Source organism: Anas platyrhynchos, chromosome 15, assembly GCF_047663525.1.
Source record: "Anas platyrhynchos isolate ZD024472 breed Pekin duck chromosome 15, IASCAAS_PekinDuck_T2T, whole genome shotgun sequence".
Classification (NCBI taxonomy): Eukaryota; Metazoa; Chordata; class Aves; order Anseriformes; family Anatidae; genus Anas; species Anas platyrhynchos.
Genome location: NC_092601.1, coordinates 15912635 through 15926410, shown reverse-complemented (window position 1 = coordinate 15926410; position 13776 = coordinate 15912635). Strand labels below are relative to the sequence as shown.

General features: G+C 39.6%; 1 protein-coding gene across 4 annotated transcripts in view; it reads right to left on the bottom strand.

Moving 5' to 3' along the window:
• Nucleotides 1-13776, bottom strand: part of SDK1 (sidekick cell adhesion molecule 1) — a 393854-nt gene that overhangs the window by 115768 nt on the left and 264310 nt on the right. For all 4 annotated transcript variants that reach the window (XM_038186854.2, XM_072023631.1, XM_038186853.2 and 1 more), the window contains 3 exons: nucleotides 10976-11112; nucleotides 4148-4295; nucleotides 3133-3273 (listed from right to left, as the gene is read on the bottom strand). In XM_038186854.2, the coding sequence (XP_038042782.2) occupies nucleotides 3133-3273; nucleotides 4148-4295; nucleotides 10976-11112 (426 nt within the window). The remainder of the gene's footprint in view (nucleotides 1-3132; nucleotides 3274-4147; nucleotides 4296-10975; nucleotides 11113-13776) is intronic.

Genomic DNA, 13776 nt, shown 5'->3' with positions numbered 1-13776 from the left:
GTCTAGTAAAAAATGTGATTTAGGAGAAAAAAATAGCCCCAATGTGATTTTTATCAGGGTGCTGCTGTAAATCAGCTTGAGGAATGTTTTTTTTCCTTCTCTGAAATCTGAAAAGGAAGAACTCAGGCAGGCTCTGACCTTCTAGACTACAGGCACTGCCATCTCTGGCTTCCACCAGGATTCACATCACAGCATGATTAAAATAAGGACTGAATACATTTGAGATTGAAGGACTGGTTAAGCACAAGAATTCCTGGAGGAGAGCTGTACCAAATAAGGCTGAGTGGTAGACATCCTGATAAACTTTCTACTAAGGCATGGAAAGCTGGAAAATGGAATATATTTTTCCCTGTAAAAACTGCGTTGCAGAAAACAAAGCCCTTTTGATGCATCTATTTAGGCTAAGAAACTATGAAGAATAAATAAATTATAGAAAACAAACAAACCCTGCAAATCTGTGAATGTGAATAATACTGTTTGTTTTCCTTCCTTTATTAAAATGGTACAATGGATGCTTACAATATGCTAATTCACATCAAATCAGAAAAAGAGACCAAGTAGTAAGGGGCATGAGGCATTACTGTTCCACAGAGCAGACAAATTCAGGAACATTTGAATTCTTATTCACGCACAACTTGTACACGCTCATATTCATCTTTTGCTTCACAATAAGCACCAAAATCTTATTGGCACAGAACAATTTCACTGACATCTTACAGACTGATCTTAAGTTATCTGAGTTAAATTGGTACAATTTCTACAGCTAGACAACTTCTGCATGTACTTCAGCCACAAATTTTGTTCTAAAATCTCCTCATAAAGAGATCAGTTCTTAATCACTGACAACCCCTCTTCTCTGTTGAGGAGTTGCTTGCCTGACCGTATTTTGTCACAGTTAATAACATCTGTGATGTTACAATTCCATTGTGAAATAGAAATGGAAACAAAGAAATATCAGCTCTCAGCTGGGCTTATTGAATCATCTTCATCTTTTCTTTTCTCTTTTTTTTTTTTTTTTTTTACTTTATATATCTACCTTCTCCTTTCTTTTGTCTCCTGCGAAGGTTGCATGCATCCTGGCAAAGTCAATTCTTTGTGCAGCACTGTTTTGTCTCACACCTAGCAGACAAGGTGTGGAGTGCTCCTGTGATTTAATCTATTATGCTGTTAGCATGGCACTCCTCTAAATGCAATACTGCCAGTGAGAAAAAGGGCAGAGGAAGAAGGCCAGTTCAGAAATGTCATGTCTTCACAATTTTTCTCACCATAGACTTTGATGTATACTCTGTATGACTTGTGCAGTGCACCTTCACTTTTAAAGATCAGGTGCTCCATCAATTTAGTATCTTGCATGTCTTCAGCATTGGGTCTGTAGGATGCACAGTGGTTTTCATTTTGTTATACCTTAATACTACAGAAATCAGTGCAGGAAGACCTTTCTTCAGTGCACATATTGTTGTGGCCATGTATTTTGACTTAGAAGAACAGCTTGGTTTATTGCCTGGGACAGTTGTGCTTTTATACGATAATCTTAAATTCTTTTTGATTAAATGCTTTCTTTGTGGTCTAGACAAAGCACGTAGACATCAAAAACATTCACAGATTGACCATAATGAATATGATCAGTCTCTATTAAAATGGAAAGAGACGTTATAGGGAGGACCAGGATCAATTATGCTAATAATTGTTGGCATCACTGAAAATGCTCTACAGAGAAAACAGATAAGATTGCCAGAAGTGGGAGGCTATAGGATTGCTTTCTCAAAGGACTTAATGTTGAGACTGGTTAACTCACTACGAGTAGCTAAGGAGTTAATCCTATCATCAGGTAGGCTGGTTTGAAGGAAAGAACTGTACAGACAACACTTGTACCCTGTGCAAACTGGTACCCAACTCCCATGACAAAATTTCAGCTACAGACAGAAGCTAAAGCATCTTTCCCCACCTGTCACTGATGACCAGCACAGCTTTCAAATTGAGTCCATCTCTTAAATCCACAGGCACTTGCACAAGTGGTTCACTACTATAAAAGCTTCTGTGCAGGTGACAGGGAGATTAACAGACTTCAATTCTGCCTAAAGAGCGAAGGAACTTTCCAGCTCTATTTTGGGAACTCACCAACACTAACATCGCAAAAGCATTCCCACCCGTGCCAGCAGAAGTAGAAGCACAGAATGAACAGGGTGTTGGCATTCAGACTGTAGCATTTAATTATATTTCAGTAGGTCTGGAGGACACTACATTAAAAATGTCAGCAACCTGCCTACAATAGGCTGTAACTATCAGTCGGAAATATGTCAGTGGTGGTACAGTGCTTGGGAATTTCCCACAAATACTCTGGTTTAGATAATGTCTCCCTTTCTAAAGGTAAGGTCCTAGCTGGCTGCTAGCATTGCACAAAACATAGGAAGCCAGTAGGCTGTAGATGAATTGGGTGTAGATGAATTCTGTTTCTCTTTAATAAATACAGCTGAGATTGAAAGAATCGTACTCAACTAACCAATTTTAAAAACCAGATCAAGGTCTTCCCCAGATCAAGGTCTGTCATGAAGCATTACCTGTCATTCCTTCCTCTCCATTTTGTTTGGCAGAATACTGAAGGTTATTGATTCTATTCTTGCTCTTCCATAGAGCAGGAGCCCTTTGTGACTTTGTTAAGGTAATTCACCTCTCTATCAGTAGGCTGAGATTGCAATACACACATATACATCTGCAACGCATAGGCTGCACTGTACCAACTTCCCTTGTAAACACTTCTAGTTCTTGGTGTTTCACTTCACTTCACTTTAAAAATGGAAAAAAATTATCAGGATGCTGAGAGTCTCCATAGGATGCTAGTCCACACAGCAGGCCCATTCAGAGTAGCTATCAGTGTAAAAAACAAACTGGTGTTCACTAACTCTTTAGTAAGATGGGCCAGAATTCAAATGTCTGCACCCTTGGGATCATTTGAACAGAGGCAATTTCTCATCTGTAATAAACCAACACAGCAATGGCATTTTTAAATAATAACTAACATATTTAATGGAATTAAGAATAGTTTTTCAATACCTTATTCAAACACAGCATTAAGAACTCCCTCATGCATACAAGAATTGAGCTCCAGGCTTTCCAGGGTAGGAAATTACCTACCTTAGGATGTACCCATGAAGAACTCCGTTATGTTCGCTTTCAGGAGGAGGTTGCCACTGGACCATGATAGACTGATTAGTGCGCCCACTGGCCACTATGTTTTTAGGTGGGGCACTAGGTGGCTCCTCAGGCAGCATCAACCTGAATATAAAACAACGTGAGGGAGGTGGGTGTTGAAATAAATGATAGGTAACATTTCTATTTCATGTATCCAACTCCATGTGAACCAGTATCGTTTATCAAAGTCTGATCACTAGAAAGAAATATAATGCTGATCAAACTGCTGAAGACATGCATGAAATAGTTACAACAAATCAACATAATAAGAAATCAGTTAAGCAAGCAACAAGACAGACAGCTGAGGTAACCTTATTCTCTCTGAATCACCCAGGCTGCTACAACTCTTTAAAAAGATTACAAGCCTGAATGAGTTAGAGCTCAGGTCCAGTGTCTGTGACTCCTTCCAAATTGTTTCTTTCAGCTCTTTCAATATTTTTCATATCAAACTCCTACATTTTGAAAAAGCCATTTAGAGTTCAGCTGTTCTGCAATTCAAGCTCACAGCAAGCTTCGGTTCACATAGGAAGGGGGATGCATTTGAAACCAAATTTGATGAAGCCATCCTTCTATGTCACATCTGGGTGAATTGCAGAAGTGACATTGCAATGATTGGGTGAAAGCTGTACTCCTTCCAGGGCTAACTGCAGTGACTTAACACAGTAAGAAAAAAAATATTAGGGTTGCACACACTTATTTGACCATCTTCCAAGATTCTGTTCAGCTGATACACTGGAAATATGAGGGCACCTCTCCCATTGTGTGCTGATATCCTGCACCACCTAATTGCCATTATCACCAATTACTAGCAGCTGCAGAGCACTCTCCAGAGGCTTGGGTAATGATAACTGCTCCACTTCCCAGTTACTGTGCAAAAGATAACTTTATGCTATTCACTCACAACAGTCAGCATTTTTTTTTTTTTCATGGAGTACATAGGAATGAATTTTTACTGTACCTGCTGGTCTCAGCGCTGTACTGGCCTTTTCCCACCTGGTTAACTGCACATACTCTAAACTGGTAGGTTCGGGCTGGAGTTAGTCCACTCACAGTGACGCCGGTCATTTTGGGGTCAAGATTTGATAGGTGAACCTTCCAGGGAGAATCTGTTGGAATAATTAACATTTGAGAGAGACCGGAGTGCTTGTTAAAAGTGCTGCAGAAGTGAGAAATTGTCTCTGACTGCACAGAGCTCTTTGTGTTTGTTTTCCTCAGAGGAACTTTAGGAAGAAGTTTCTTTTTCAGCAAAAGAAACCTTCCTGTCAGCCCACACGGTTATGCAGATTGCACATTTGTCTACTGGAAAGTGATGCTGCACATGTCATGGCATAATAAATAAAAACTATATTCATTAACATTTTAATAAAAGAGGAAACAAGCATGATAAAGACAGATGGGCTGTGTATTTCACAACCCATCTGTTTGGCAGGCCATTACAACACCACACCCATGAGTGGCTCTGGTGGAAGGACTGTAATGAAATTCACAGGCAGTTTGGAATATCGTTGTACCCAGCTTGCAGGCAGGTGTAGAAGCATTACGCTCTCTGCCAAATCAGCCCTTTGCTGTAAGACCTGAGAAAGCTTCTGCTGCAGATCCTACGTCTGCAATTTTTTTTCCTAGAGATAGTATATAGCATTCAGTCTAATCATTTCCTAGGAAGGTTCCCTGATATAAACAGTCCCAGCAGTACCATAAAACCCTTGTTGTCAGTTCACATACTTCACATGCCGAGCTCCTCTGATGCCCGAACTATATTTTCAAGTTTTCAAAGAGGTCAGAAATGAAACATGTTGAAAATTAAATATACTGACTTCTTTTCTTCCTGGGCTGATGTCATATATTCTCTCCAAAGTCACGACTGAAACCGTCAAGGAGATGTGACATTTGGTCTGCGTTGCAACAGTACAGCAATGGAATCAGCCAACTTAAAGATTTGCTCAGATTTTAAATAATACCAGCTGTTTTCATGCTCCCTGCTCAAAATTACAAACACTTTTGGAAATTACTGAGGAGCTAGCTGTAGATTTTGGCAACATATCTGTGCATGTTGCTCATCAGAAGTGCATCGCAGCTCCTGGCAGGTGACCTAGACGTCTGCCTGAAAATGAAGATGAGATGTCCCAAATGTAGAAAGCTGCTAAACTTCACACCAAGATGTAAACCACCAATTTAGTGCTTTTCTGGCAGATTCCTTAGAAAGTTTAAGTCCACTGGGGTGTGATGCCTTTTGGGTTATAAACACTGCATCTTCAAGTTATTCGGGATATATTTACTCCAGTAGTGGCTTTCTGAGAAAAAAGTCCTTTTTAACAGGAAAACTGACAGAGCAGAATACTGGGAATGCTGGAGAGGGACATTTGCACAGCAGTCAAGTTCCATCTTTGCCAATTGTTGTTGATTTGCCATCAGTCGCTTCTGCTGCAAGATCTGGAGCGCAATTCATCTTAGCTGAACACTGGGCTTCTTTTAGAAAAAGGATACCTGTGCTAACATTGGCTAGGAGTTTTTGTGCACTCTAGTTCTCTCTTTCTTTAATCAAGCTTCTCCTGAGACTTTACAAATAGCTGTTTACCTTGTTACACCCAGAGTGCACAGTAACAAATCAAGATAAGCCAAAGTTAAGGTATGGCTGACTTAGTAAGCTGCCTGAAGCAGCTGCATTAAGAAAATGGAAGAACAGACAACACTAAGAGAGCAAAATACCCTTGTATGAGCTACTTGGGTAGTGGTCCATTTCCTAGAGCAAATCAGTTTCATTTGTTTACTGCTAGTGTAAACACCACCTGAGAGTGCTTAACCCAAGCAGTTCAATGTAGTGAGCAGTTTGATTCAACAACAGGGCCTATTAATCTCTTCAGCACCTTGGGGCTTTGCTCTGTTTATATGCTGCATCTGTAGAATACTTTATTTATTCTTTTTCCTCTCCTGGTGGAAGATAAAAGATCTAGCAGGAAGAGAGATTAAACTGAAAACTAATATAAACGAACCCTATTCATCTCTTGGGCACTCTGATTCGTAAAGGAAAGTGGTTTGGGGGGGATTTGCTTGCTCATGGAGCAGTGGATACAGTGAGTGTTCAGAGTATCTTTAAAATTTAAATGTCAAGGTTTTTTTCTTGACAATTAATAAACTAAACATTTTGAGAGGCTGTTTCCCCACTTTAAATCCAGAACAAACCCCAGCATTGTACAGAAGTTCATTTTACCATGTAGAAAAGCAATTCTAGCATTGGAAACGTTCCATAAGATTTTCAACACTGACTCTCTTCTCCTTCAGGGATGACTGTCACTTGCCTGTCCCAGGAAGCCTGGAGAAGTTCCACAGTGACAAGAGACTTGCCAGGTCAAACTATTAAATAAATCTCTGTTATATTGAACAGACTCCACTAATCCTTCATTTAACTTAAGCTGCCCAGAAAGTACACTGGGCTTTGCTTGCTTGCTCTTCTGCTGTAATTGCCACTCTCCGAAAAACTTTCATGTTTAGTTGTCTGTCTTCTTAAGGATATTGGGTATTTTGAATTAACTCCGATGGCCTCTCCAAGTTAATTTATTGGAAACCAAGAATCTCACAGGCTATTCTCTAGCTTATAATATGGTTTTTCACCTTTGAGAAATGACTTTTGTTCTGTTAAGAATTTTGGATGCATTTTTGATACATTTGATAACACTGGTTACTGGTTACCTACCAAGAGGTATTTCTTCTATATTTTCCTATCTACCTCACAACTCTTGCACTAATTTCAAGTTCCTCAAGAATCATTTCCAATTTGATATTACAGAATATATCTATTGCAGAAATCTAATTTTTGTAGCTTTGGAGTACATTTCCATCTCCTTTCTTCTCCAAGGGTTTAGCACTGACAGTACTATTGGAATTTACTGTCCTACTGGAGTTTACTGAATTCGTCTTTCACGACAATATGATATTGCAAAAAGCTCAAATAAAAATGAATTGGCTCATCCTTCCTTTGGTAGGACTTCAACAAGGTATATTACTGGCCTGAGAAAAGTATCTGTTTGCACTATCGTATATAGGCCTGCATCACTGTTGTAACAAACAAGAGTGTTGCTTTGATTTTTGCAAAGATTTACCTATGTGTTCAATTTTTATCATTGGAATATTCCTACCAAATTCAGCAAGACAACTCACAGACTTTCACTTAGGCTAGTACAGATGCTCTTCATAGGAGCTTTAATTATCTCCTCATTGAAATGACGTGATGAATAGGGAGAGTTGTATCATTACATCGCACAGATATCCCAGAATACAATAAAACAAAAATGGGCTTTTATGTTAACTGTACTCAGCAGAATTCTCTAAGTATTAATTCACTTCTTCAGATAAAAAAACAGTCAGCATAATTTTTGATTAATCCTTGAAATCTAAACTTTTTTTGGGAATAAAATATACGGAATTCCTTCTAACACCATGAAGATTCTCCGCAGGAATTCCTCAGTATGCTGCAACAGGGGTTAAACAGGTCACAAAACATCCAAAATTATGTTGGTGCAAATAACAACTTATGCTACTATTTATTTGAAAATCCTATTTCAAATGGAGGTTCACTTTCCCAGCTCTGTGTGGGCAGGAATACTTAATGACTGTGTTTCCCTGGAACTGTGCTTTTCAAATTAGATTATAAATTTGCCCCCAAATGTTTAAGGCCATATGTCTCAAATCACCCACAGACACAGTCTACTGTGAATACTTGTAATTTGAGAATTATTACATTGTGCCAAATACATTCATTTTAAAAATTAGGTGACTTGGTGACTGGAGTTGTTCATATTTCCAGCAATTTATGTGCACGATCTGTCACTGTTTTTTTCCTCTAATTAAAATAAGGTTTTTATATCTCTTTACTGAATTGAAATTAATGAAAAGGAGTTCTAATCCATGCCAGGTGGATTGACACGCCTCTCTCTAATGTAGCTAGTAATTAGTCCCCTGAAATCTACACTCATTATTTTGAACCCTCTTCAGCTAGTTCTCTGAAACAGATACTGTTATTATGTATTCACTTACGGTATGCGCTTCAAAATGTACAATGGATCCTAAATGCTATTAGGAAATAATTCAAAGCAAAACAACTAAAAGGATGAAAAAAACTAGGCTACATTTTGGCACCTGTAGCAGTAAAGCAGTATTAAAACTCCACAGATCCAAGAATAAACTCTTCTATGCAGATTTGCTAAAAGAAATCATAATTCTGATGTCCCTCCCTAACCTTTAGACGGGTGAAAACAAACTGGGATTGGGATGTTAAGTATATTGCACTGCTGCTGACAGTGAAAGAGCTACAGACACAAGGATGTGAGCAGAAGGAGGGCACATGCTGAATCCCTGACAGTTGCTCTTTCTGCAGCACAAATGGGACCAATGGAAAACCTGAAAAGAAGCTTTCTTTGAAAAGCAAAGAAAGATGATGCACAGTCATATCAGACAAAACTATACCTACATAAGATCAAATGTCAGCTTCATTCATGAACATCACATGGGGGGTGGGAGGGGAACATGACAGCACCAAGGAAATACGCTGTTTTCCAAAGGAGTGGCAGGTCTGTAGAAACTAGATATTGACTACATGCTACTGAGATCAAAATGATCCTCAAAAACAAATACTTCACAAAAATAAAAGCAAAACAAGACAGTGACAGTATGTAGACAAAGTCAGCTTTGCAAACCAAAGTCACTGCTGACATTGTTCCACTATTTTGTTGACATCTCTAAAGCTGAGCAATAACATATGAAATTAGAGAGCATGGTAAAAGTGGAGTATTCAGGGGCTTAAATTCCTCCCTATCCTACTCCTATGAGTAACCATTTAGAGACCAGGCATAAAAGCAAAGTAAATATAGAGATGAAAATCAAAGGAGAGCAAGAATCTAGGGTATTTCTGGGAGTTCAGATGCTCAATGCACAAGAAGACTGGTCTGTGTTTGGTTTTTGCAGCTGCAAGCTTGCTGAAGTAAACATACCTATGATTTGTGATAATGAGACTCTCTCAGTGGTTGATTGCAATGCCATCAGCCAAAATTATTGGATCTATCATGGAGCGAGCAAGAGTTCACAGGATCCCATGGAGTTCTGAGAGACTGCATAATTTCTGGAGAACTATTGTTGATTTTCGCTGAGCCTTCTACAGATTTCAGCAAATGAATTATAGCATTTTTGAAATGATGGCACATCTAGCCCATTCTCTTACTAGAACTGCAAAACATCCTTGCAATAATGACGCTGAAAGACCTTCCAAACCTCACCAGGACACCAAGTGAGTTGCCTCTTCTCTTATGGCCCCAAGTGCGTATGCTCAGTCAGTTCTTTGCTGCCTCCACGTAAACACAGCTCTAGTATCTTTGCATCATGTCCCCAGACTGGGATTTTATTAACTCAACTCTGTCAAAGCCACCGGGAGCCATGAAACACGAGGGTAACAACCCTGGGTGAAAGAACACGTAAGGAGAAGCAGACATGCAGTACTGGCCTGTAGGCAATAGGAAGAGAAAGAGAGAGAAGAGAGATAAGAAAACAGATGGTGATAAAAAGGTGCAGTGGGGTGGGAGCCAGGAGCCCAGAACACTGTGAATTTTCTGAGTCATCCATTATAAATAAATAAATAAATAAATAAATCAGGAGTTGTAGCTCTAAGACAACCGTTTTAAGGACAGTGGTCCTAGGCATGACTTCAGATTTCCGTTAGAACACTGCACTTTGCTCAACAGATGTCAAGATCATCAGTTCTGGGACCTCTGTATCTGAAAAGTTAGGTACTCCAGCCTGCAAAGCACAAAGGTTTATGTGATTGGAAGCTCAAGCTTCATCTCAAACTCCCTGTGTGGCAAAACAAAATGCTACTCTCTAGATAATAATAAATCAGCACTGTTTCACATTCAGTTATGCAGTGGCTAATTTCCACATGTCAGAAGAAGTGATGCTCTTAATTTTTTCATCAATTGCTAGGCTTGGATTTCCAGTTCCTAGGGTGATAGAGATTAGAAAGTATTGCCAAGGTGACTGATTTCCATATAACCTCATCTTTCAATCAATTCAGAAAGAAGCATTTAGCAGTGTCCCTGAATAACCTTGCAAACTGACAGCCACAAAGGACCAGACATGCAGCATGACAAAATTACGAGAAGTGGGCATTCACAAAGACCAGGTTTGCAATCTATGAAGCTAGATATTTGTATATTTTGCGGCTCTGTATCCTCAGCCACCTACTTAAAAGAAGGATATGAAATAAAAGCCTAGGGAAAGTGGAGAAAACATATGAAACCATATACAGATATGACAGTTGCTCCTATTGACATCCAAGTTGGTTCCTCTGACAGACCATCAATTCCTTGTATTATCATACTGCCTGCACTTTTCAAGTGAAATTGGGGCTCTGAATGCATCAGGATATCTAAGAACCCAGAGCAAAAGACAACAATGGAAAGAAATAAATATGACTCCTGCTATTTTACAGATGTCAAATAGAAGCACTGAAGGATGAGCTGACATGCCTGAAGTCAGACTGGCTGGAGGTAGAACTAAGGCTTTCCTGTATAGCAAATTCACCATATCAGAACTTTTTTTTTTTTCTTTTTTTTCTTTTTTTCTTTTTCAAATATTTCAGGATGTTAATAGCTGAGTGTAAAACCCAGGGCTTCCCTGCAAACTGTCGCTCATTTAGCAAATTACAATAATATTTTGTTGATGGCTCTGGAAAAGCTAAGTCTGCAAGAAGGCTGAATAATTAATAAGTATATGTGATTGAAACATATTTGACTTTACTCACTATTCTCAGAGAGCTCGACCATGTAGTAGAGAACAGGGCTGTTTCCATCAAAAGGACGCACCCAGGAAAGCATCACACTACGGCTGTATGAGGAATTCAGAGTGGCCAGAAGATTCTGAGGGGAATGAGGCAGCTCGCTGTTAAGAAAAAAGGAAAAAAAATGCACAGAAAAATCAATCTACATTTCATTCAGGACAGTCTTATAGGCAGCTAAAGGCACATGGCATCAGACTTGTATGATGATAGATATAAAACTACCAGCAGCTATTGTGCAATTAAATAAATGAAAGACATCTCTGAATTATTCACAATTTTGTCCTATTTGGGGGGAAAAAATAACTTGTGCTGAAAGTCCCAAGGCTGATGCTTAGAACAGCTAATGGAAATGTTGCTAAATGTGGGAAAAGCCAATTTTCATACTGTTTTTTGATTGAGACAAGTTGGTCAATAAATTTCTCTCTCTCGCTTTTTCTCCCCTTCTTACAATGATGTCCTAGCAATGTGACAGCAGTAATATGTATAAACAGTAAAACACATGGGAGATGCGATTTAACATGGAATTTTTCATACTCAAGGAAGCAGAAGACATTGACACTATCCATATAGAGCTACTAATCAAAATTACCATATGTATTCTTAGGCTACAGAACAGCTTGATTTACTCATGGATTCAGGCTTATCCTGTCATGGGTAGAATCTTTCCTTCCTATAATAAGGATTTTTTTGGAAGCACCCAACCAGAAAATACAGAGAAAATGCCTGCAGAAACCCCATGGAAATACAAAATGAAACATTAAAAAAAAATAAAAATAAAACAGCAGCTCAATTAAAACGTGTAATTTCTCTACATAAAGGCAATTTATGGAAAAACATTTCATTTGGACTCATTGCCTGAAAGTCAGAGGCTGCACGGTGCAGTGAGAAAACTGAATTCTGCTACATCCCTTAAAGGCTGATATGTATTAAGTGATAAGAGCCCTTCAGTCATTATAATTAAGCCTGATTTTTGCTCCTTCTATCCTGATTCCTGAGGAGGACGAGCATCTCTGACAGGGAAGGAAGAGCAAGGAGGGCCAGATTTTGCCCATTCAGTCTGGTGCTTCTCCCCAGGAAAGCTGAGCAGTAACCCTCCCTCAGCATGTACTGCTAATCTGCTCTGGCCAGAGCAGAAAGCCACAAGGGGACTTCATATCCTTAATTTAAAAAATAGCAATTTCACATCGTAATGTATCATGCTACTGAAGGCTTACAGTTATTTAAAAGCCGCAACTCCTTAGCCACTCACAGAAGTAAATACAGAGTCTGGCTTTAAGCCAGAACAATAAATATGCTCTGGATTCAGGTTTCTACTGGAAGACTGAGGAAAGTACAAGAGTCAATCCATACTTTTATTATTCTTCTGTTAAAGCTGTGAATGCTTTTGTTTGTCATGGCCATATGCTGTGGAGTTGGTGAGAAGGAAGCAGGGAAGGAAGAAAGAGGGGAAGGGAGGAAAGAAAGTAGAAAATGCCTCAAGAGCCAAAGAATTGCCAGGAAAATACACAGGTAAGGAGACAACACAAGTGGAAGGCTCTCACCCACCCACGCCTATGCTTCCTAAGGCTAAACTTGGGACCCAAGTCTTATCCTACCTCATTTGATTTTAAATTCCTAACCAAATTAGAAGCGTGGTAACCCCAGGCTTTTTCTGAGGAATGACACCTCAATTTGACCTCTGGAATGACAGAAATTCAGGTATTAGCTTTATTAAATCACTTGGTCAAGACTCTTTGATCCTTCCATCAATTACAAGGAGCGTAGGCTGGCTATGTTCCCACTTAGTCTGGGCCTGCTGCACCCAGGCTCCAGAATTTGATGCAAAAACAGCTAAGACACGGTCACTCTGGGGCTAGAGGAAATGTCAGGCGCAGGGAAGAACATGAACAGGCCCAACAGATGCAGATTTTGAACAGAGTGCTCCAAAATTAGCAAGTTTAGGGAAAAGGGAGACCTGGAAACAAAGTAGGAGGGCAGATGGCCACAAAACAAGAATAAGCTTGTTGTTTGAAAGCATGGAGCGGGTGTTTAAGATGTGGCCATTCACACAGGGATTACAGGCATGTGCTACTTCATTTTGAATGAAACACTAAATTATAATAAACATTAAACCTCCGCTACAATTTATCATCGTGTCCCTGAGCAAGCTGGTTGGAAAAATGTTTTTGTGATTAAGCTGGCAAAGAAAATTAGTGAAGGAGAGTGAGACGTCTTGTTGTGACACGGCTCAGAGAAGTCGCAGTCCCCACTTCATTTATCACCAGGCCCCGTGGGACAAGCTGCGGCTCCAGCCTCCTCCAGAAGACAACTCTCACAGGGGGAGCAGCACAGAAGGGATGGCTGAGGGGGCTCTCCCTGCAAACGTACCCCTAGTAACTCCTTTGCTGGGAGCTGAACAAACACTCCTGGAATACATTAAGGATATTTTCAGGGTGTGTGTTCACTGGCTAATCTTGTTTCCCCATGCATTTTGAAGGCTTGAACTAGCAGCTCATTTGACTAACAGCTCATTACACGACTGAAAGAAGAGACTACATGAAAAAGAATCTACGGATCAGTCTTTTTCATAGGGCACAAATATCTAAGTGCTTCTGGAGGAGAGGAGACTTTCCCTTCTTTACATTTTTTAAAGCACAAACTTAGCTGAAGTTTGTTTTTGCTCATGATTTTAATTGAGTTGATTATTCTGTTGGATTGACATAAAATGGTAATCAGTCGGCAGCATGATGGAAACAGGCACTCTGTTCAGAGGCTGAATAACGTGA